Source organism: Oncorhynchus masou, chromosome 22 (assembly GCF_036934945.1).
Source record: "Oncorhynchus masou masou isolate Uvic2021 chromosome 22, UVic_Omas_1.1, whole genome shotgun sequence".
Classification (NCBI taxonomy): Eukaryota; Metazoa; Chordata; class Actinopteri; order Salmoniformes; family Salmonidae; genus Oncorhynchus; species Oncorhynchus masou.
The window spans coordinates 28,220,992-28,246,191 of record NC_088233.1 but is presented as its reverse complement, the minus strand read 5'-3'; the positions used below and the strand labels follow the sequence as shown (position 1 = coordinate 28,246,191).

General features: G+C 43.2%; 1 protein-coding gene across 2 annotated transcripts in view; it reads left to right on the top strand.

The window, feature by feature from the left end:
• mapk8ip2 (mitogen-activated protein kinase 8 interacting protein 2) overlaps positions 1-24,963 on the top strand; it is a 131,801-nt gene extending 106,838 nt beyond the window's left edge. Inside the window, exons 3-14 of one of the 2 annotated variants that reach the window (XM_064929792.1) lie at positions 77-313; positions 436-514; positions 7,523-7,624; positions 8,173-10,474; positions 10,578-10,786; positions 14,001-14,076; positions 18,619-18,791; positions 19,078-19,187; positions 19,316-19,438; positions 20,287-20,357; positions 20,452-20,550; positions 21,326-24,963. In XM_064929792.1, coding sequence (XP_064785864.1) covers positions 77-313; positions 436-514; positions 7,523-7,624; positions 8,173-10,474; positions 10,578-10,786; positions 14,001-14,076; positions 18,619-18,791; positions 19,078-19,187; positions 19,316-19,438; positions 20,287-20,357; positions 20,452-20,550; positions 21,326-21,398 — 3,654 coding nt within the window. In that variant the 3' untranslated portion in view covers positions 21,399-24,963. Of the gene's footprint in view, positions 1-76; positions 314-435; positions 515-7,522; positions 7,727-8,172; positions 10,475-10,577; positions 10,787-14,000; positions 14,077-18,618; positions 18,792-19,077; positions 19,188-19,315; positions 19,439-20,286; positions 20,358-20,451; positions 20,551-21,325 lie in introns of both variants that reach the window. The other variant, XM_064929791.1, reaches the window with a different exon arrangement.
• Positions 24,964-25,200: the final 237 nt, after the last annotated feature.

Genomic DNA, 25,200 nt, shown 5'->3' with positions numbered 1-25,200 from the left:
GACTCTGGGGTTGTTGCTTTTGTTCCCTTTTTATTATCTCTCACTCTCTTCCTCTATCTGTCTATCTCTCTGTCAGGACTGTCTGATTCTGGAGAAGAGCGATATGCACCACCCTGTCTGCTCCTTCCAGGACGACTTCCAGGAGTTTGAGATGATCGATGATGAGGATGAGGAGGAGGAGGAAGAGGAAGATGAAGACGAGGTGGATCCTGACGCTCCTCCCTCCCCCACCGCTTCCCCTCCTTCATCCCCCACCCTTGTCACGCTGAAGAGCCGGCCAACCACCCTCAACCTCACCACCACTGTCTCACAGGTACACATGCACGCACACACTCAACCTCCAACCTTATCACATTTAACACCAAACTTTGCATTCTGCTCTCCTCTGATTTGGTAAATTATGCTGACCTCGCTCTCTTTTTCTCTATCTCTCAGGACTCACTGAACAACAACAGCAGTCTTTCTCCAAAGAAGGGCAGCTGGCAGGACTCTCTACGCAACCCTAACTCACAGGGTGAGTACTATGCTGTTATACTGTTACCACTCCCCCCTACTCATTATTTATCCAATACTAATTCACTGCCAACACCTAGCAGCTAATTTCCTCCAAATGTCCAAGTATTTAAAAAATAAATGTATACTTTTTTACATTTTCTTGTTTGGGAGGCTACATGCACAATACACAAATTCATATAATTGAATAGTTTTTTTTGTCCCTTTGTCCCGCATCCCGCAACCAAACAATCATGCCTGCATTTTATCATCATATTTAAACACAAGTAATAAAAAATAAAAAAGTTTGATTTGTTGTATTTTTCAGTCAGACATTCCGACCTGTCTTACAATGTAGCGCTTATGAAAGATATATATCATAAGGATGTGGTACTGGTGATGTTAAACACTCCAATTGTTGTTGAGATCTGATATTCTGTGCAGCGCAAGATGAGACTTAGGCCAATGTCATAGGCCAGTGTCATAGGTCTATCGTCAACCAATCACATTTCTCAAATTCTTTCGGGCTACGTTCCAGCTAAACTTAGCAAAGACAGTTAGCCTTAACTACTTTTTAAAAAGTGTGTTTCTGACAAAGGACATTTCGTTAAACTTTTGAGGCTATACATGGCCATATTTGCTTCTACTTTACACAAAACAATTTTAAAAGCTCCCCTTCCTGTTTTAAATTTCCTGAGACCAACCAGAAGTGTTCCTTGGCCAAATCTCTTTGCTGCATCACCAAATTTTGTGCGAGGCAAAAGAGTAGGCTAAGTGTGCTTCAATGAGCTTGTTCGGTGCAGCGGGTGCATTGCTCTGCCACTTCTCACAACGGTGCTCCTTCAGTAAAATTAGATCAAAGCTGAATCAATGTCTTGGAAGATCACATAATTATTAATTTGCATTTACATAACAGAACCAAATATAATAGCTTAGTATAATGATACTGTTACACCAAAAAACCCACCTTAGTCATTTCTTATGACATTTTAGGATGGTGAGCTGAATGGTCCAAGTTTTGTTATCATGCAGCCAAAACTCAGCAGCGTGCGCTACTAGGCAGAATTTACTTGGATTGAAACAAAATAAAGGAAGGCTTTATAGTTTGTTGACACCATCTGCTCTAATTTGCTTATGAAAAAGTAATTGAAGAAGATTTAATTGCATATTCCTATGAAACTGATTGAGATCAAAATGATTGGCATGCAGATGCAGTTTGGACATATCACTGGTAAAACGTGAAGAATTATCATTCCTAATTGACAGTGATGATGGCCTATTTTGAAATGAGATATACTTGGTGTTTAAAGGTATTAAAAAGATAATAATTTATTGAGACATTGTGTGGGTGCACTGTATGCATATTCTATAATTAAACGAGAAGGCACGAGGGGGTGTGGTATTTGGCCAATATACCACGGCTAAGGGCTGTTCTTACGCACGACGCATCGCGGAGTGCCTGGGCACATCCCTTAGCAGTGGTATATAATCCATATACCACAAACTCCCGAGGTGCCTTATTGCTATTATAAACTGGTTACCAACGTAATTAGAGCAGTAAAAATGTATATTTTGTCATACCCATGGTTTACCACGACTGTCAGCCAATCAGCATTCAGGGGTCGACCTTCCCAGTTTATGATGATATATATATGTGGAATTCCTAGTCTCTGGCAGCGTTTGGAACTGCCTATCTGCAGTCAAGAACGCAGAGTTCATCTCAGTCTATCCTGCCCTTCACTCCCTTGACCTTTTGGCCCTGACAGAGACATGGGTCACCCTAGAGAACACTGCTACTCTAGCTGCGCTTCTCTCATACTCCGAGAGCATCTGGTCGTTGCGGTGGTGGCACAGAGATACTCATTTCTCCTAACTGGAGAATTTCTATTTTCTCACTTACCTGTCCATCACCTACTTTGACTGCCATACTGTCACTTGTCCACTCAAACTTAACATTGTTGTCATCTATCGCCCACCAGGTGCCCTTAGATAGTTCCTCAATGAGCTTGACACCTTGATAAGCTCATTTCCCAACGATGGCTCACCGCTCTTCGTACTGAACGACTTCACCCTCCCGACATCTGCCTTTGATTAATTACTTTCCAACAATTTCTTTCCCCTCCTTTCTCACCCTTTCCCAATCCAACTCACTAGTCAGGCAAAACGCTTGACCTCATCTTTACTAGAGGCTGTTTGCCTACTAACCCCTTCCAGATCTCTGATCACTACTTTGTTTACTTTTCAGTCTCCCTCTCCTCCAACCCTATCCACTCAGCCCCTACCCAGATAGTCATGTGCCGTCGCAATCTTCTCCTCTCTTTCTCTCTCTCTCCTCATATATCCTATCATTCTCGCCCCCTACTCACTCCTCTTCAAACCTTTCATCTCTTCCTTCTGCTTAATCTTTCTCCCTTTGTCTCCTGATTCAACCTCTTCAACCTTACTCTCTTCTCTTTTCCCATACTATGACTCGCCCTGTATTATTTTACCTGGCCGGCTCGGCCCTTCCCTCCTGCTCCATGGCTGAGTGACTCATTGCGAGCTTAAAGAACAGGGCTGCAGGCAGCTGAGCAAAAAATTGAAAGAAAAAAAACTTCCAGTGGACCTATCATCCTTTCATTCCCTCTTCTTTACCTTCTCTTCTGTATCCACTGCTAAAGCCACTTTCTATCCCACCATACCTTCTCCGCTATGAAATCTGGTTTCAGAGCTGGTCATGGGTGCACCTCAGTCACGCTCAAGGTCCTAAACGATATCATAACCCTCATCGATAAGAGACATTACTGTGCAGCCGTATGCATCGACCTGTCCAAGGCTTTCGACTCTGTCAATCACCACATTCTTATCGGCAGACTCAACAGCCTTCGTTTCTCAAATGATTGCCTCGCCTGGTTCACCAACTACTTCTCTGATAGAGTTCAGTGTGTCAAATCGGATAGCCTGTTGTCCGAACCTCTGGCAGTCTCTATGCGGGTGCCACAGGGTTCAATTCTTGGACCGACTCTCTTCTCTGTATACATCAATGATGTCTCTCTTGCTGCTGGTGATTCTCTGATCCACCTCTACGCAGACAACACCATTCTGTATTCCTCTGGCCCTGGTGAACCGGGGGTGTATTCATTTAGGCTACACTGTGTCGCGAATGTCTCACAAAGTCATCGTGTTGTCCCACATTTGGGTATTTTAAATGTAGTCACCCTAATCCCACCGGTACCTGTGGGCTTAAATAGGTACATATATACAGTACTAGTCTAGTTTGGAAACACCTACTCGTTCAATGTTTTCTTTATTTGTAGAATAATAGTGAAGGCATCAAGACTATGAAATAACACATATGGAATCATGTAAGGGAAAGGGAAAGGGGTTACCTAGTCAGTTGTACAGCAAAACCAACTCCTCTGAATTAGAGAGATGCGGGGGGCTGCCTTAATCAACATCTACGTCTTCGGCGCCCGGGGAACCAAACATTTTTTAAACAAATCCAAATATATTTTATATTTGAGATTCACACTCTTGACATTCTCTCAACCAGGTTCTAAGCTAACATATGGAATTGTTTTAAGATGGTCATACCAGGGATCATTTAACTATTTGATTTAGAATTTTAAGACCACTTAAGGCAGGTATTCCCAAACTGGGGTATGGGGGTACGTGCATTACCATCAGGGGTACGCTAAATAAAAATGTGATTCACATATTTATCTTAATATGTCATTTGTTTTTCAATTTTCAAACAGTACATTTATATTTTCTAACGTGGCTATGTATATTTGGGTGAGGTTTTTTTCTCGCCTGAGTAGCCTCGTTTCACTGCCAAAAATAAAATTAAACCATCTAGTGTTCAGCAAAATAACAACACAATGTTAAATACAGGTAGTCTTGTCAAATAATTAACATCTAATCACATTAACCGTTACTCTCTCACAGGACACCTTCACTCTTGCGCAGACATTTAGGAACAAAACAATTTGAAAAATAAGGCACAAGTTTTTTGAGCGAGAATAAAGATAACTTTCGAGTAGGCGTATAAAAGCAACAGATACCATTAATAAGAAGGGGCTAGAAGAGTCTTATATGGTGAGCTACCGAGTGGCTAGGACAGGCAAGCCCCATACTATTGTGGAGGACTTCATTCTTCCTGCTGCTGCGGATATAGCTGGGCCAATGCTGGGGGGTAAAGCCAAAAAAACTACACAGACGATGCCTTCATCAAACAACACTGTTTCACGACGCATCAGTGACATGGCAGGAGATGTTTTGAAACAATTGCTGCTTCGCATACAAGCCAGTGAATTATATGTGTTACAGCTGGATAAATCAACAGACGTGGCGGGCCTGGCACAGCTCCTGGCAGTAACTGCTCATTGCGTGGAACTGAGAAAAATTGGTTTTATTTACCTTGGTTTCACCGTAAATTTATGCAGTTACTGCTAACATGACCCCCATTTTCCCCAGAACATAATACAATAGAGGCAGGATACTTGTCCACATGATTAAGCATGTATTTAATGTAGCAAAAATGACATTAACTCATTTTCGACCAAATGAATAGTTACTGCCTTTTTGCTTGGTAGGGCAGTATACTTGCGAACTATTGTTTGTACAGATGAACATGGTACCTTCATGCATTTGGAAATTGCTCCCAAGGATAAACCAGACTTGTGGCGGTCTACAATTTTTGGTCTTGGCTTATTTCCCCATGATGTCAAGCAAAGAGGCACTGAGTTTGAAGGTAGGCCTTGAAATACATTCACAGGTACACCTCCAATTGAATCAAATGATGTCAATTAGCCTATCAGAAGCTTCTAAAGCCATGACATAATTTTCTGGAATTTTCCAAGCTGTTTAAAGGCACAGTCAACTTAGTGCATGTAGACGTCTGACCCACTGGATTTGTGATACAGTGAATTATAAGTTAAATAATCTATCTGTAAACAATTTTTGGAAAAATTACATGTGTCATGCACAAAGTAGATGTCATGGCCGACTTGCCAAAACTATAGTTTGTTAACAAGACATTTGTGGAGTGGTTGAAAAACTAGTTTTAATGACTCCAACCTAAGTCTATGTAATCTTCCGACTTCAACTGTATGTGGGAGTGGATTCTCGACCCTCACTAGAATAAAGCTAAGTACAGGCACAGACTGTGTGTGGAAAATTATTTAAGACAGACTCTCTACAATACAACCCAGCATTGCAGAGTTATGTGCATCATTTCAAGCACACCCTTCTCATTAACCTGTGGTGAGTAATTCACCATTTTTGATGAACAAATAAGGTTTTATATGTAAGACAGCTAATAATGAGCAAAATTATTGATTATTATTATATTATTATTTGTGTCCTGGTTCAATAATCCTGGTCTTATAAGAGCTCTTTGACACATCCCACGAGTCGGGTTGTGACAAAAACTCATACTCATTCTTATGTTTAATAAATATATTGTGTACTATAAAAAGTTTGGGAACCACTGCCTAAAGATATAAAAAAAGTTATTGGATGAAACATTGAATTTGGCATTACTGCTATTAACCAATAGAAACGCATTGAATAACAGATTCACTACCTGGAACAACAGATAGTAAAAAACAAATCTGAGAGATAAAAGAAAGGTCAGGAAACTTTTTTTTCATTTATTTATTCCCTTATTTAGGCACTGAACTACTGTATCTACATATATACTTACATCATTTTAAAAAACTGGTGCCGTGGATCCTCAGACAAGTCTCGTGAGGCTTGTGGGCTTCCTGGAGAACATCATCATGTTTGTGAGTGTCTCAGATGTCCACAGAGGGTTCCTTTTAGTGTGTAGGCCAAACCGTTCAGAGGCTATAGACGTTTTTGGGAGAAGAGCGTTTTTGGGAGAGGAGCTTTTTGGGAGAAGAGCGCTCTAGCTCTGCCACCTTTTCACAAGCAACCAAGGCTCTCCAACATATCAAGAAAATAGAAAACTCGATAATAGTATGAAATCGATTCGCGGTAATGTTTTCTGGATGTTGGGATAGAAAGTGTACCCTTCTTGCTTTTGATTTATGAGCTCCGCCAGACATCAATGAGGTTGTTAGCAGTTGATGTTATTCTTTAATAACACAGACCCCAAAGCAAATCAGGGGGAGGAAGATTTAGGGGGAGGGGAAGGAAGGTTTATTCTTATTCAAAGAGGATGAATCATGTGGGGAGGTAGATGTTCATGTTCCCCTGTCCTCAGTGATTCTCCCCTGGGATTCTCTCATGTGGTTCTCTCCACAGAACAAAGGGGCAGGATGTAGTTTTATAACTCAGCCCTAGCCTGGGGTTGACCAATTTAGAATTCCTTGCAATAAAGCTGGGGCAATGGCCAAATAACAAATATCCTATTTCAGGTTGTACCAATGAGAACGTGCCACAGGACTGACATTCCTAACAGATGTTGAACTGAAAAGCAACTATTTCCATTGATAATTCCCAATTGACTTTGGGTGCTTTTGACCTCTTGTCCTCTGCGTTGTGTATTTATCTTCGAATTTATCTTATGTTGGAGAACCTTGGTTGCGTGTGGATTGTAATTGGTCTTTTAGATTTGTCCCGCATGTCCAGAATGGTGTTCATGTCTGTCCCAATAACAAGTTGGAATTCAGTTAATTTAGCTTGCGTAGCTGGGATCTCACCTTGTTGTAGGACTCCCTCTGTTTTGCAGTTTGGTTACACAGGCCTGGGTAGATGCTGATCCTCTTCCCTGCATTGGGTCAGACCCCTGGATTCCGCTGCAAGGTTAACAAATCGCTGCTTACTTCAAAGCTGTGTATCGGTACAATCATACAGCGAGCTGTTGCGGAGTTGACCCATTCGGTGCGTAATGTTAATCAGCGGCATGGGACCACCTTTCCTGATGGAACAGTTCATAGAAAAGATTCCTTTTGAAGGAATGCCCTAGCTCTCTAAGGAAAAGTTTTTCTACAAATGTTTGTATGATCATTTATCTACCTCTTAGTATTGTCTTTAGATGCTGTGTCTTTAAATGTTACAGAAAGCTGTTGTCCTCTGCTTGCAGGCCGTCTGTCTCCAACCCACTCTTGTCTGGAGGATGGGAGTCACGTGATGGGCCAATGCCCCTCCCAACCAGCCCCCCAGGCCCCAGGGTCCCAGAGCAAAGGTACTCCCCCCAAACAGGCAGGGGAGGGCGCCTACCCCCAGTCCCCTCGCAGGCCCCTCCTTTGCGACATGGAAGGCAACAGACGGGAGAGGCCTGAATACGGTAACAAACAAAATGGCTGCCTGTCAGAGTTCAGAGGTCATCATTCCCCATAAACATGAAGTGACGTGATGTGAAAGTGTAGTCCTCACTGGCCAGAGCTATAGATAAAGACTTTGGCAAACTCCGTTTGGGATTAAAGAATCTCTAAAGAATGGGCTCCATTTTGACACCAATAGTTCTTAGTCCAATTTGTGAGAATTCATTTGTTATTGAGTGTTTGGACGCAACACAAGAATAGTTTGCATAGGTCGGTTTATCTCCTGCTCCCCTCACTGCCATCCCCACTTTGGTGACTTCTGGTTCAAATCTGCTATTGTTATAATGCTCACATGATCAATTCTTATTTCTCTCATTTCTCATTTCTCCCTCTACCATCTCTCTTTATCTATCTTCACTCTTTCTCTTCCCTCTCTCCCCTTTCCCCTATATCTCCCTCTCTCCAACAGGCTCCTTCGGTCAACACAAGTCTCACCCGGGCTCTAATGAGGTCATTAACTCCTCAGCTGACCCTCTGATCTTCAGAGTTCCATCCCTGGATGACCAATCCCAATGCTCTGACACTGAGGTTGACCACGACCTCAACAGCGCTGACCACAACCACAAACTTTCACGGTCCTGCACGTCCACTCAGCGACGTGCCACCGACACCTACACGGTCACCACTGAGTCAGGCCTAGACCCGGAACTGGAGAACGATCCAGACGGGACCAGCCGATGCCTGTCCTCCACTGCTCCCATTGGGGGGAATGATGGAGCTGACACCCCTCTGTCAGATGAGGAGCTGGAGAAAGATTTTGACGTAGAGTTTATGTGTAAGGAGACTTATGACATGGTGTGTAAGGAGAACCAGAGCTCAGTCTATGTTGAGTTCCCCTCCATCGAGCCCTCTGAGCTGGCTTCCTTCTCCAGCTACATGTCATCAAGCCGCTCTGATGTTCTCGACCAATCCCGAAGCACTAATCAGAGCCAGCGTCCAGGTGCAGCTATTGAGGTGGCCAATGACTCCAACTCTCCATCCTCGGACCCGGGCATTGCTGACATGAATGCCAAGCGGTGCTACACCACCTCAGACCAAGACCAGGACCTGAGCTCTCCCGGGTCAGACTCAGACATCGAAGGGGAGCTTGAGGCAGCATTCGCCTGCGGAGGACCCCTGGTCTCCAACATGATCTCTTCCATCTCAGAGACAGAGCTGGACCTGACCAGTGATGACAGTAGTAGTGGACGCTCCTCCCACCTCACCAACTCCATCGAGGAGGCCAGTTCACCCACCTCCGACCAGGAACTGGACCCGGACACCGAGTTAGAACAGGACAGTGGAATTGTGGGAATGAAGGTATCACTCCTCCTTGGCCAGCCGGACCCCATCAAAGAGGACTCACCCTTACCCTCACCTTCACAACTTTTCTCCTCAACCCTGGCCACCCCCTCTCCTGCTGACTCCCTCGTCCTACCTCCAGAGCCCTATGATGACGGCCAGGCTCTGATGGGCCTACAAAGTGTAGATGATGATGATGATAATGACTTGCCCTATGAGCACCAGGCCGACCCAGATGAGACCCTGCCCCCAGCCCAGCACTGTGAAGACAGCATGTCCAGACAGATGGTCCTCCAGATAGAACCAGACCACAGCCTGGAGAGCTTCAAACGCTCATTCTACCTGCCAGTAGGACCAAGACTCATACCCACCCATGCTGATGACTACGATGGGAACAGTGAGGGAGGGTCTGAGTCAGAGAGCGAGGATGAGCTGAGCGAGAATTCAGACTCACCTTGGTTGCTAAGCAACCTGGTGAACAAGATGATCTCGGAGGGGTCTTATCCAATCAGCTGTCCTGAGGACTGTTTCAAGAGGTCAGTGTCCATCTCGGACACCATCTCACCCTCCTCGGACATCGAGCCAGACGCGTTCACCGAAGCCACGGACGAACAAATGCAGAATTCTGGGACGAAGAGATCAGAGGAGGAGGATAAAGAAGGGACGGGCCTGAGGAAGGAAGGGAAGGATAGAGATAAGAGGGAGAAGAGTGCAGAGCCACCCAAAGGGAATGCAGGGAAAGCAAACGAAAGATTCGGCTCCTGTCTGTACATGAACAATCCTACAGCTGACACCATCAGACCGGTGATCGTGGAGCGCTATGGCAACAGGATATCCACAGACAACAACCACACTCAGGACTCTGAGAAAGACACCAGCCCTAAATCTGGAAAAAACACCAAGAAGAAGGATGAGGAAATTGATGTTATTGTGGAGCCTGATAACGACCTGATGATGCTGGAGGGGAGGAAGGACCTGGACTCTCCCAGTCTGAGTGACAGCGTAGCGAGTGACAAGGACGAAGGCCGCGAGATGGAGGCCAAGCCCACCGGACGCTCTACGGCCTCCCTGGAACGCATCACCACGGTCAAACACAGCATGACGCTGGACATCCCCACTGCCCAGACCAACCGATGCTTCAGCCTCACCTACTCCACCGACAACGATGAGGAAGAGGAGGAGGAAGAGGAAGGAGACTGCTCCCCGTTCCTGAGCTGCCTGAGGAAGCAGTCATCCTATCGTGGCAGCAATCAATATCTGGACAGCTCCCCGCCTATCGATGAGAGCGTCCGGGACCCCCTGTCAAAGCAGGACCCCCCCCTGCAGGCCCTGCGGTCCAGGCCAGATGATGATGGTCTGGCGTACGACTCCATGAAGTACACTCTGGTGGTGGATGAGAACACGACACTGGAGCTGGTCAGCCTCAGGCGGTACGTACGGAAAGGGCCCACCTTCATTAAGGGTTTAGGTGGACTTCATTTAAGTACGTGTAGTTGTTTAATTACTAACCTGTGTGAACCGTGTCCCTCCCAGATGTACCTCAGTGCTGAGTGACGACAGTGAGCTGTCTACACTGTGTGATGATGACCCTCTTGGGACGGGGGAGGTGGGAAACGGCCAGGGGAATGGAGGGGTGCAGCCAGAACTCCTCAGCTCGTCAGAAGACTCCTCCCCTGAGGCTGACATGCATTTCTCCAAGAAGTTCCTCAATGTGTTTGTCAACAGCACCTCTCGATCCTCCAGTAAGTAGGATGCACAATAACAGACTAACTAACTACAGGGCCTTCAGAAAGTATTCATACCCCTTGACTTATTCCACATGTTGTTGTGTTGCAGCCTGAATTCAAAAGTGGATTAAATAGGTGTTTCATTCTCACCCATCTACACACAATAACATGTTTTTAGAATGTTTTGCAAATGTATTGAAAATTAAATACAGAAATATCTCACTTACATAAGTATTCACACCCATAAGTCAATACGTGTTAGAATCACCTTTGGCAGTGATTTCAGTTGTGAGTCTTTATGGGTAAAGTCTCTAAGTATTTTGCACAACTGAATTGTACAATATTTGCACCATATTATTTTTTTAATTCTTCAAGCTCTGTTCAGTTGGTTGTTGATCATTGCTAGACAGCCATTTCAAGTCTTGCCATAGATTTCCAAGCCTATTTAAGTTAAAACTTTGACTAGGCCACTCAGGGACATTCAATGTCATCTTGGTGAGCAACTCCATTGTATATTTGACCTTGTGTTTTAGTTTATTGTGCTGAAAGGGGAATTCGGCTGAAAGGTGAATTTGTCTTGGAAAGCGATTGAAGCAGATTTTCCTCTAGGATTTTGACTGTGCTTAGTTCTATTCCGTTTCTTTTTTCATCCTAAAAAAACTCCCTCGTCCTTGCCAATGACAAGTATCGCATAACATGATGCAGCCACCACCATGCTTAAAAATATGAAGAGTGGTACTCAGTGATGTGTTTTGTTGGATTTACCCAAATTATAATGCTTTAATTTCTTTCGCACATTTTTTGCTGTTATACTTTAGTGCCTTATTGCAAACAGGATGCATGTTTTGGAATATTTTTTATGTACAGGCTTCCTCCTTTTCACTCTGTCATTTAGGTTAGTATTGTGGAGTAATTAAAATGTTGTTGATCCATCCTCAGTTTTCAGCTATCACAGCCATTAAACCATTTGCCTCATTGTAAAATTCCTGCGCGGTTTCCTTCCTCTCCAGCAACTGAGTTAGGAAGGATGCCTGTATCTTTGTAGTGACTGGGTATATTGATACCCCATCCAAAGTGTAATTAATAACTTCACCATGCTCAAAGGGATATTCCATTTCTACTTTTTGTATTTTTATCCATCTACCAATAGGTGCCCTTAGTGAGGCATTGGAAAACCTCCCTGGTCTTTGTGGTTGAATCTTTGTTTGAAATTCACTGCTCGACTGAGGGACCTTACAGATAGTTGTAGGTGTCGGCTACAGAGATGAGGTGGTCATTAAAAAAGTTAAATGCTATTATTGCACACAGAGTGAGTCAACTTGGTATGTGACTTGTAGCTCCTGAACTTATTAAAAGCTTGCCATAATAAAGGGGATGAATACTTTTTGACTCCTTAAACATAATTCCACTTTGACATTATGGGGTGTTGTGTGTAGGCCAATGACACAAAATCTAAATTTGATCAATTTTAAACTGAGGCTTTAACACAACAAAATGTGGAACAATTAACTAACAATGTTACTGCACCTCCCAATCCTCTGTAAGCAGGCTACAAACTAACTAGCTAACTAATTCCTTAACTAGCTAACTCACTATCTCATAATCCTCCAGTAACTAATACTGAACAAAAATATGAATGCAACATGTAAAGTGTTGGTCCCATGTTTCATGTGCTGAAATAAAAGATCCAATCAATTTTCCATGCGCACAAATAGCTTAGTTCTCTAAAACTTTGTGCACAAATTTGTTTACATTCCTGTTTGTGAACATTTCTCCTTTGCCAAGATAATCCATCCACCTGACAGGTGTGGCATATCAAGAAGCTGATTAAACAGCATGATCATTACACGGGTGCACCTTCTGCAGGGGACAATAAAAGAAAACTCTAAATGTGCAGTTTTGTCACACAACACAATGCCACAGATGTCTCAAATTTTGAGGGAGCGAGCAATTGGCATGCTGACTGCAGGAATGTCTGCCAGAGCTGTTGCTAGAGAATTTATTGTTAATTTCTCTATTATGAGCTGCCTCTAACGTCATTTTAGAGAATTTGGCTATACATCCAATCGGACTCATGACCACAAACCACGTGTAACTACGCCAGCTCAAGACCTCCACATCTGGCTTCTACACCTGTGGGAAATCCATACACCAGCCACCCGGACAGTTGAGGAAACTGAGGAGTATTTCTGTCTTTTAAAAATGCCCTTTTGTGTGGAAAAACAAATTCTGATTTGCTGGGCCTGACTCCCCAGTGGGTGGGCCCTCCTCCCTGGGTGGGGGTGGGCCCTCCCTCCTCCCAGGCCCACACATGGTTGCACCCCTGCCCAGTTATGTAAAATGCATAGATTAGGGCCAAATGAAATGATTTCAATTGACTGATTTCTTTATATGAACTGTAACTCAGTAAAATCGTTGAAATTGTTGCATTCTGTTTTTATATTTTTGTTCAGTTTAACTTACTGCATCTCACAATCCTCCAGTAACTAACTAACTAACTAAATATATTTTTGAATAACCTGCCCAGGGACTGCGGTTGAAAATCAGCCGCCTGGCTAAAACCGGCACTTTTACTGAAATGTTGATAAATGTGCACTGTCCCTGTAAAAATAAAATAAACTCAAACTCAATCTTACTGCATCTCACAATCCTCCTGTCAGTAACTAACTAACTTTCTGGCTCTCACAATCCTCCAGTAAGTAGGCTACACACAAACTAACTAACTAATTAATTAACTAGCTAATGTCCTGCATCTCACAATCCTCCAGTAAGTAGGCTACAGACCAACTAACTAACTACATACTAACTATGAGCACCTAAACAATTTTAGCTACTAGCAAGGGGGATAAGGGCTGTAGTCAAACATATTATTGTTGTGACGAAAAAAGTGGTGAATGAAGCTTATACTTGGGGTTTCATACCATTTTGACTCTCATTTGATAAATCATATGATAAATGAGTGTCCATGTTAGCTCTCCCAAGCTGTAGCGTGATACAAATCACTGAACCATCATTAACCTCTCCATTCACTTCATTAATGAATGATCTTATACATAATTAATGGTCTATTACAAATGGGAAGAACAAGAATTTCATCAACATAAGTTATTTTGACAGATGCAGTTATCATTTATTTAGATTTTATTCAGAGAGGTCCTATGGGTTACATTAATGTACCGCCCAACAAGTGTATCGGTGTTCTCACTGGGGTGTGTGTTTACCTGTGCAGGCACAGAGTCGTTTGGGCTGTTCTCCTGTACCATCAATGGAGAAGAGCGGGACCAGACACACAGGGCTGTCTACAGGTGAGTCATAGCATTCAGAACATAATTTATAGACATACGTACTGTGTTATATAAAGAGACCAACACAACAAGCAATCTCAAATCCTGATCAGACAAAAACCTGTGGTTATTGTAATCAAATCAAATTTATTTATATAGCCCTTCGTACATCAGCTGATATCTCAAAGTGCTGTACAGAAACCCAGCCTAAAACCCCAAACAGCAAGCAATGCAGGTGTAGAAGCACGGTGGTTAGGAAAAACTCCCTAGAAAGGCCAAAAGCTAGGAAGAAACCTAGAGAGGAACCAGGCTACGTGGGGTGGCCAGTCCTCTTCTGGCTGTGCCGGGTAGAGATTATAACAGAACATGGCCAAGATTTTCAAATGTTCATAAATGACCAGTATGGTCGAATAATAATAAGGCAGAACAGTTGAAACTGGAGCAGCAGCACGGCCAGGTGGACTGGGGACAGCAAGAAGTCATCATGTCAGGTAGTCCTGGGGCATGGTCCTAGGGCTCAGGTCCTCCGAGAGAGAGAAAGAAAGAGAATTAGAGAGAGCATATGTGGGGTGGCCAGTCCTCTTCCGGCTGTGCCGGGTGGAGATTATAACAGAACATGGCCAAGATGTTCAAATGTTCATAAATGACCAGCATGGTCGAATAATAATAAGGTAGAACAGTTGAAACTGGAGCAGCAGCACGGCCAGGTGGACTGTGGACAGCAAGGAGTCATCATGTCAGGTAGTCCTGGGGCATGGTCCTAGGGCTCAGGTCCTCCGAGAGAGAGAAAGAAAGAGAATTAGAGAGAGCATATGTGGGGTGGCCAGTCCTCTTCCGGCTGTGCCGGGTGGAGATTATAACAGAACATGGCCACGATGTTCAAATGTTCATAAATGACCAGCATGGTCAAATAATAATAAGGTAGAACAGTTGAAAATGGAGCAGCAGCACGGCCAGGTGGACTGGGGACAGCAAGGAGTCATCATGTCAGGTAGTCCTGGGGCATGGTCCTAGGGCTCAGGTCCTCCGAGAGAGAGAAGGAGAGAATTAGAGAACGCACACTTAGATTCACACAGGACACCGAATTGGACCCCAGCACCCCGACACATAAACTACTGCAGCATAAATACTGGAGGCTGAGACAGGAGGGGTCAGAAGACACTGTGGCCCCATCCGAGGACACCTCCGGACAGGGCCAAACAGGAAGGATGTCTTACAATGTTATCATTGTAAGAGAACATACAGTATTATAATATCTTATCTGTTTGACTCTTTGTTCTTAGTCATAATATGGACCTTAGGTGATATGGGACAAAGGATGGGTGTGTGCAGTTGGAGAATGAGAATCTGGTGAATCTCCAGTGGTCTGGAGGGAGGGAAGAAGAGATGGAGGGAGGGAGGAAGAGAGGAATGGGGAGCGAGAAGAGGGAAGTTGTCATGGTTACAGCAGGAGTAACAGCTATATACAGTGGGGCAAAAAAGTCCAGTGTAGTTTCTTGAGCACTGTCGCAGTGTCGGCTTGGGGGGAATGTACACGGCAGTGACAAAAAGCGAAGAAATGTATGCAGTCTGCATTTGATGGTGAGTTATTCCAGATCGGGAGAAAGAAAGGACTTGATGAAAATTACAGGCCTCTATTATCTTTTTAAGTGGGAGAACTTGCACAATTGGTGGCTGACTAAATACTTTTTTGCCCCACTGTAGCTATATAGAAAAAATGGCGCCAACGATCGCCCTGTTTCTAGCTCCTAGCCAACTCAGCAGTTCATTTTTGTGTTGCCTTCCCGAGGCAGTCCCTGTACTACACCAAAACGTTGACGCCAAAGGAGTGGGTGGGCTGCTAGTCAGACTCAGATAGCAAGCAAACCATCCACCGCTTCCTAGTATATTATTTGCATTCAGTCCCTGGTCAATAAAAAAAATGAACTAAGGGGGAGGCTCTTCTTTCAGTGAGACATAAGGGACTGTAACATACTCTGTTTCACGGAATCATAGTACTGTCCAGTCAGCGGGGTTCTCCATTCATCGTGCACACAGAAAGAAAGAACCGTCAGGGAAAAACAAAGGCGGAGGGGTTTGTCTCATGATTAACAACTCATGGTGTTGTGATTGTGATAACGTACAGGAACTCAAGTCCTTTCTTTCTCCCGATCTGGAATAACTCACCATCAAATGCAGACTGCATACATTTCTTCGCTTTTTGTCACTGCCGTGTATAATCCCCCCAAGCTGACACTGACAGTGCTCAAGAAACTACACTGGACCTTGTGCAAACTGGAAACTGCCTATTCTGAGGCTGCATTTTTTTGTTGTAGCTGTGGACATTAATAAGCGAAATCTGAGTAAAACGCTCCCAAAATGCTATCAACACATCGCGTGTGCTACACATGGAGAGAACACTCTTTACTATTATTACTGTCCCTTCCGGGATAGTTATAAGGCCCTCCCCCGACCCTCCCTTTGCTCCTTGCCTATAGGCAGAAAGTTAAATAGAAAGCCTCCTTGGTAAGGACTGGTCAACGTTGGTCTGTTCAATCGGAATCTATGCTTGAAGACTGTTTTGATCATGCAGACTGGGAAATGTTCCGGGTTTCCTCTGGGAATAGTATCGACGTATACGTATGACTCGTGACTGTACATCAGGAAGTGTATAGAGGATGTTGTTCCCACTGTGATGATTAGGACTTATCCAAATCCATCCCTTGGTTGATGGCAGCATTCGCACAAAACTGAAAGCCTGAACCACCGCATTTAATCATGGCAAGGTGACTGTTAACATGGACGTGTGCAAACAGAAGAACTATAACCTCTGATAGGCAATTAACAGAGGTAAAATTATAGTACAGGGAGAAAGTAGAGTTGCAATTCACTGGCTCAGACATGAGACGTATGTGGCAGGGACAAAACAAGTGTCATTACACTGCCCTATCCAACCTGGATAAGAGGAATGCCTTTGTGAGAATGCTGTTCATCTACTTTAGCTCAGCCTTCAACACCATAGTGCCATATAAGCTCATCACTAAGCTCAGTGCCCTGGGTCTGAACCCCTCCCTGTGCAACTGGGTTCTAGACTTCCTGATGGGCCGACCCCGATGGTGAAGGTAGGCAACACCTTCGCCATGCTGATCTTTAACCTGAGGGCCCCACAGTAGCGGAGAGGGTCAAAAGCTTCACGTTCCTCAGCGTGCACATTCCTGAGGATCTGAAATGGTGCCTCGACACCGACAGTGTGATGAAGCTTCAACCTCAGGAGGCTGAAGAAATTTGGATTGGCCCCTAAAACCCTCACTAACTTCTACAGATGCACCATCGAGAGTATTCTGTCTGGCTGTATCACCACCTGGTATGGCAACTGCACCGTAGCAGGGCTCTCCAGAGGGGGGTGCAGTCAGCCAAACACATAATCGGAGGCACACTGCCTGCCCTCCAGGACATCTTCAGAACACAGTTTTAATGGGAAGGCCAAAAAGATTTTTAAGGACCAAAGCCACAGCCTGTTCACCCCGAAACTATCTAGGAGGCGGAGACAGTATAGGTACATCAAAGCTGGGACCGAGAGACTGATCAACATCTCCAGGCAATCAAACTGTTAAACAATCATCACTAGACAGCTTCTGCCCGGTACCCTGCCCTAAACCTTAGGCACTGTCACTATCTAGCTAACATCCGGTACTCTACCTAGCACATGAACCTTAGAGACTGCTACCCTATATACACAGAGCCATTGAACACTGGTCACTTTAATAATGCTTACATACTGTTTTACCCACGTTATGTTTATATACTGTATTCTAGTTATGGCTCATCCTATATAACTACACCTGTAAACACCTATTCATATACTGTCTATACACACCATTTATATGTATACATATTTATATTCCAAACTCTGACATGCTCACTCTGATATTTCTTGATAACATTTTTTATGTTTTTTAAGTTTGTGTATTGTTATTTATTACTGCACTGTTTGAGCTAGAAACATAAGCATTTCACTGCACCCGCAAATCTGTGTTTTATTTATATTTTGATTTAACCTTTATTTAACTAGGCAAGTTAAGTCAGTTAAGAACAAATTCTTATTTACAATGACGGCCTGCCCCGGACGACGCTGGGCCAGTTGTGTGCCTCCCAATTACGTCCGGAGGTGATACAGCCTGGATTCGAACCAGGGACTGTAGTGAGAGCTCTTGCGCTGAGATGTAGTGGCTTAGGCCGCTGTGCCACTCGTTTATTGGTATACACAACCAATAAACTTTGATTTGATTTATACCCACACCAGCCTGTCACCACCTGGGTATCCCTCTGTGTGTGTTTGTGCCCCCTGTTCCATTCCTCAGTAACTGAATCATTGTTATCTCCCTAGCCTTTATACGACTATCATCCAGCACTTCCTCTCCCCCTTCTCTCCCTCCCTAAGTGTGTCTCTGCTGTTTCTTCAGCTAACAGCCTCTCCTCGGGGAGACACCTGATACCCAGACAGATGCTGCTTCCTCCTCACTAAAACCCAATAATGTGTGTGTGTGTCTCTACCCTCTGACCTCTGTCTCCTTCCGCGTACAGGTTTATCCCCAGACATGTGGATGAGTTGGAGCTGGATGTGGACGACCCTCTATATGTCGAGGAAGAGGAGGATGACTACTGGTACAGAGGCTACAACATGCGGACGGGAGAGAGGGGGATATTCCCAGCCTTCTACGCCCATGAGGTCATAGGGCAGTCCAAGGAGATAATGGGTGAGTAAAATATTAGGGGGGCAGGTAGCCTAGCAGTTAGAGCATTGGGCCAGTAACTGGAAGGCTGACCCTGCAAAACAAGATATTTCACTGCACGTATCCCATGTATGTTACAATATTTTATATTCATGTCTGGTAGGAGAACAGTTCCACTGGAAAACTTCCTTTCTATACTGAGTATGTCAAGTGTTGACAGTGTTTCATCACTGGAGACACATAACCGGAATGTCAATAAGATCAAATGTTTCCCATCTGATGTCACTTCCTGTGTGTGCACTTCCTGTAGGAATGAAGAGGAACCCAGCCTGGATGGACAGTTTCAGTGTTCAGTTCCTGGGTTCTGTGGAGGTGCCCTATCACCAAGGCAATGGCATCCTCTGTGCTGCCATGCAAAAGGTAAACAGGAAATGCATCACTCTGGGTTGGGTGAACCTACAGGTCATAGGGTCCTCAATAGTCTGAATGAGACAGTCTTTAAATAATAAAGTTGATCTATATTGATCTCTCTCTTACTTCTCTGTCAGATTGCGATAGCGAGGAAGCGGACAGTCCATTTGCGGCCCCCCTCTCTGTGTGAGCTAGAGATCAGTCTACAAGGGGTTAAACTGGTGATGAGCCTGGAGGATGAATATGACACTATGGATGAGGTGAGAGATGAAGGGATGAGAGATGGGGAGTAGTGTAAGTAAGGGGTGCAGGGGAAGGGCAGGAGGGTAAAGGATGAGTGCAACAAATGTTATAAAAATGGCAGACACTCTTGAGCGACTGTAGTGCATTCAAAAGGAGGCTGAAACCACCCCATCGTATGAGCATCTCTCTCAATTTCAATTTAAGGGACTTTATTGACATCGGAAACATATGTTTACACTGCCAAAGCAAGTGAAATAGATAATAAACAATAAAAAATTAACAGTAAACATTACACTCACTAAAGAATAAAGACATTTCAAATGTCATTATGTCTATATACAGTATTGTAATGATGTGCAAATAGATGAAGTACAAAGGGGAAAATAAGTAAACATAAATATAGGTTGTATTTACAATGGTGATTGTTCTTCACTGGTTGCCTTTATCTTCTGGCATCAGGTCACAAATCTTGCTGTTGTGATGGCACACTGTGATATTGGGAGTTTATCAAAATTGGATTTGTTTTCAAATTCTTTGTGGATCTCTGTATTCTGATGGAAATATGTGTCTCTATGGTCATACATTTGGCAGGAGCTTAGGAAGTGCAGCTCAGTTTCCACCTCATTTTGTGGGTAGTGTGCATATAACCAGTCTTCTCTTGAGAGCCAGGTCTGCCTATGGTGGCCTTTCTCAATAGCAAGGCTATGCTCAAGGAGTCTGTACATAGCCAAAGATTTCCTTAAGTTCTGGTCAGTCACAGTGGTCAGGTATTCTGCCACTGTGTACTCTCTTTTCAGGGGCAAATAGCATTCTAGTTTGCTCTGTTTTGGTTGGGTCTAATTGTGTTGCTGTCCTCTCTCTCCAGTTTGACAGATGTAGTCACTTCTTCCAGATGAAGAACATCTCTTTCTGTGGATGCCATCCAAAAAACAATTGGTATGAAAATACATTTCATTAGACGATAAACACCAAGAATATCAACTTGCTTTATTTACATTTCACCTAATTCCCCCACTCGCTCTCTCCTCAGCTACTTTGGCTTCATCACTAAGCACCCCATGCTGAACAGGTTTGCCTGCCACGTCTTCGTCTCCCAGGAGTCAATGCGGCGTGTGGCCGAGAGTGTTGGGTGAGTCACACACAGTACCTCAGTGTCTCCCTCTCACGATTCTCATTCCTTTTTAAGCTCTGCTTGTAAACCTAGGGATAAGGACAGCACTCTCTGGTACTCTGCCTCTCCACAGCATTATTTATTTTATTGAAGTTGTAGCATTGGCTGTTCTCCAGTAGTCTAACAATGCTTTCACACATCTTCCAATCTCTGTCATTACTGCTGATGTGGCATACTGTGGTCGGAATAATAATGGTGGAAACGATAGCCATTTAGTTCAGTTGGCACACAATGGAGAGGAGAAGAAAGTACATTAAAAAGTAGAGTGAGAACGAGCTGGGGTTTATAATGACCGCAGTTCCTGTCCTGTTAATGTTGTATGATTCAGGCATATCAGGTTTGAATTATTAAAGATGGGACACAGCAGAGCAGGGATGGCTTGGTGAGTGTGTCAGTGTACTTTTATTTAACTATGCAAGTCAGTTAAGAACAAATTCTTATTTACATTGACGGCCGACGCTGGGCCAATTGTGCCCCACACTACGGGACTCCCAATCACGGCCGGTTGTGAAACAGCCTGGAATCGAACCATGGTCTGTAGTGACGCCTCTAGCACTGAGGTGCAGTGCCTTAGACCGCTGCGCCATTCGGGAGCCTAAAATGGGGAATGATGGTATGGAGAAATGTTTACTAAGCTGAGGCTCATCTTGGACTAGAACCATGATGTTAGTCTGGCTGAGACATTATTGCTGGGTGATTTAGTAGGACCTCTGTTGTCTGTCTCCCTCTCTAGACGGGCTTTCCAGGAGTATTACCAGGAGCACCTGGAGTATGCCTGCCCCACCGAAGACATCTACCTGGAGTAGAGCAGGCAGGAAGCAGGAAATGTTGCCATGACAACAGTCTTCTCTTCTTCTTCCTGCTGCTGCTTGTATGTTTATCAATTTCAATCACCAGAGGACGCTGGTGGGTCTTCTTCTCTCCATTGCAAAAAATACCCCTATATCTCTCTCTGAAACTGACATGTTCATTTCAGTTCTACAGTATGCTATATGTTTTATTTATTGATTAATTTGTTTGTTTATTTTCCCTCTTCTAGATGGATTGCCTGTTTATTTTACCTTTTGTTTTCTATGATACAGTTATAGAAATAAGGGTCATGGCACCTGTTATTTTAGATATGACATATTATATTCCTACTACTGCTATTTCACATGTTCGAATGCATGGTTAGGAGGGTAATGCACACACAGAGCTATTAGGACACTAATCCAGCTCAACATTGAATAGGACCTGGATCATATTATTTGGTCAGATATGGTTTTGGTGTAAATATACACTACCGTTCAAAAGTTTGGGGTGACATTTTTTTGTCCATTAAAATAACACCAAATTGATCAGAAATACAGTGTAGACATTGTTAAAGTTGTAAATTGCTATTGTAGCTGGAAACTGAGTATTTTTTGTATGGAATCTACATAGGCGTACAGCGGCCTATTATCAGCAACCATCACTCCTATGTTCAAAGGCGCGTTGTGTTAGCTAATCCAAGTTTATCATTTTATAAGGCTAATTGATGATTAGAAAACCCTTTTGCAATAATGTTAGCACATTTCCAGCTGAAAACTGCCTAGAAGGCCAGCATCCCGGAGTCACCTCTTCACTGTTGACATTGAGACTGGTGTTTTGCGGGTACTATTTAATGAAGCTGCCAGTTGAGGAGTCTGTTTCTCAAACTACACACACTAGTCATCTTGCTCAAGTGTGCACCGGGGCCTCCCACTCCTCTTTAAAGTTAGAGACAGTTTGCACCGTTCTGTGAAGGGAGTAGTACACAGCGTTGTATGAGATCTTCTGTTTCTTGGTAATTGCTCCCATGGAATAGCCTTCATTTCTCAGAACAAGAATAGACTGATGAGTTTCAGAAGAAAGTTCTTTGTTTCCAGCCGTTTTGAACCTGTAATCAAACCCATAAATGCCGATGCTCCAGATACTCAACTAGTCTAAAAGGCCAGTTTTATTGCTTCTTTTATCAGGACAACAGTTTTCAGCTGTGCTAACATAATTGCAAAAGGGTTTTCTAATGATCAATTAGCCTTTTAAAATGATAAACTTGGATTAGTTAAACGCAATGTGCCATTGGAACATAGGAGTGATGGTTGCTGATAATGGGCCTCTGTACACATTCCATAAGAAAATCAGCTGTTTCCAGCTACAATAGTCATTTATAACATTAACAATGTCTACACTGTATTTCTGATCAATTTTATATTTTTATGGGAAAAAAATAATTTTCTTTCAAAAATGTCTAAGTGACTCAAACTTTTGAACGGAGGTGTATATTTGTTCAATATCGACAAACTGCTTTTCGACTGGTAGTGAGATTGAAGCGAAGTAGAGCAGTTATCTGACTTGGTCCGAGCTAACCCCTGTACCGTATGAGACATTGTGTTCTGTAAATATATGGATAGGCAGTAGAGAAATACAGACACCTCATGCATATAAACTATGTAAGTAGCATCCACAACCAATAATCAAACAGGAGGAAGACAAAGAAAATGAAATGGGAAGATGTTTTAGCCCAGTGTTTATCAAAGAGTGGGTCGGGAACCAGAGAACTTATCCTTTAACTGGTTTGTTCTGTGGCTTATGCCTGGTTACATGTCCCTTCCCCTAGCTTATTTGATGTCCAAGATTTTGAAATACATAGTTTTGAAATTTGTTGGCGTCAGATCAGAAAGAAGTTGCAGTAGTCATCTCTCATTGGAAAATAACTCCTCTCATCAAATCTCCAGCGGAGTGTTAGGAAGAGGTTGCTATGGAAACTGGGGTGATAACTGTCAGCGCTTTGGGAACAGAGCGAGAAGAAAAATTATTTAGCTTCTGGACTTCGAATGGTGTAAATACAACAATATCAAAATGACCAGTTATATTCCTTTCCATCTTATCCAACAGTGAAGTGTCCTGATGTACTACACCATGTTTAGAGATCATCAATATCAGGTCGAGGACAGGAGAAGCCACAATTCCACGGTTCTGATAGTTCAACACTACTCCCTCACAGGAAACACTATTGTACAGGTGTGTCGTTCTGTTTAAGTTGACGAGTACACTGAGAATAAGGCCACAGTAAGGACATGAGATAGATAATGCTTCGAATTGAGTGGTGTGTCCCTCCACCTTCTCTTTGAGGTGGATCAGGGTAGAGTTTAAGTTCAACTTTATTTTTTTCTATTTGGTCTGAGCAGTACAGTTTAGAAGTTGATTTTACAATGTCTAATGGCTCATATTCTGCATAAGAAATGACCCTTCCAAATGTACTCCTTGATTTCTCTGTTCATAGGTAAGCCAATATACAGTACATGGTTTGCTTACTTATAGGACATTATACTTTTTAGTTGTCTTTTTCCAGTTCAATTAGCATACTGTAGACTACAGTGCAACATCAAACAGATGGGAGTATAGAGAAGTGGAGAACACAGAATGAATTGAAATAACAGGCATCCTACTGCAATCCCCAATATCAGGTTGAGTACAGTAGCGTAGATGAGGGGCTCGCTTCTAGACCCAGATACACATCATCTACTGCTTTTACTCCTTCAACAAATATTAAACAGCAAAAAAAGGAGGGTAATGTAGTCAAGAGCATCATTGATCTGCTGGTGATGAGTGGAGTCATGGGACCTCCATGGTGACCAGTTTATCATTAGTGACAGTGAGGAGTGTATCGCTGTCAGTTAGATCCTGTAAATACTATAAAGAGTGGAAAAGATTGTGCTGTGTCCTTTACGTTATGTATGTTATTGAAATTAAATATTTAAAATAAGAGATTCAAAAAAGATAACACATGAAGACCAGTTGTTTTATGAGTGTGCTACATCAACCACTAAGGTGACATTTTGGGTTCTTGCTAACTCAAACATTCACCCCACAGACAGGCTTTAGCAACACCCTTTAGGCACATGTGTCCCCTAATGATGATGCCACATATGTAATGTGTCACCTTTGAGATTCAATTGCTGGCCAATCTGTTGATAGAGCAGAGAAGTAGAGCTGAACCAATTAAAAACAGCTTTCAGAGAGCCTGCTTTTATACAGGAACCTATCGCATCTTGCCAATATAGCCCATGGCTTTGAGCTCCAGACATGCTCCATCTCTTACCTGTACCAGTTTGTTTTGTTTTTCTGTCCTGTAAGAGCTTAGTTGAAGCCCTTCTATCGTCCCTGATAGATACAGTACACCAATCAACCCCCAAGGATTCCCTAGTCCTGTATAGCAGCTCAAACATCCAGTTAACAGTTCATCAAAACTTTGGACTTCAATACATAAACTAGATTCTTCACTGTATAACTAGAGCATCAGTATGTGACAAATACAAAGTTATCTTTAAAAAATGAGGACTTGTACAAATCTAAAAGTAAAAAAATAAATTAATACACTCTGCCTTGTCATGGGTTTGGTCTTATGAATAAAATATATGCTTGATGTTCAAATGAGTCTGTCTCTTTCTTGTGCTTGTGTCACCGTGCTACACAATAACAGTTTCATGAATCTGTTAATTTATAGGGTAAAATCCTAACTTCAGATCTGCCACTAATTCAAATGTCAACATTAATGCATGATTTAGGTCCAAGCCACAAATCTCAGTCCAACAACCTAATTATAGA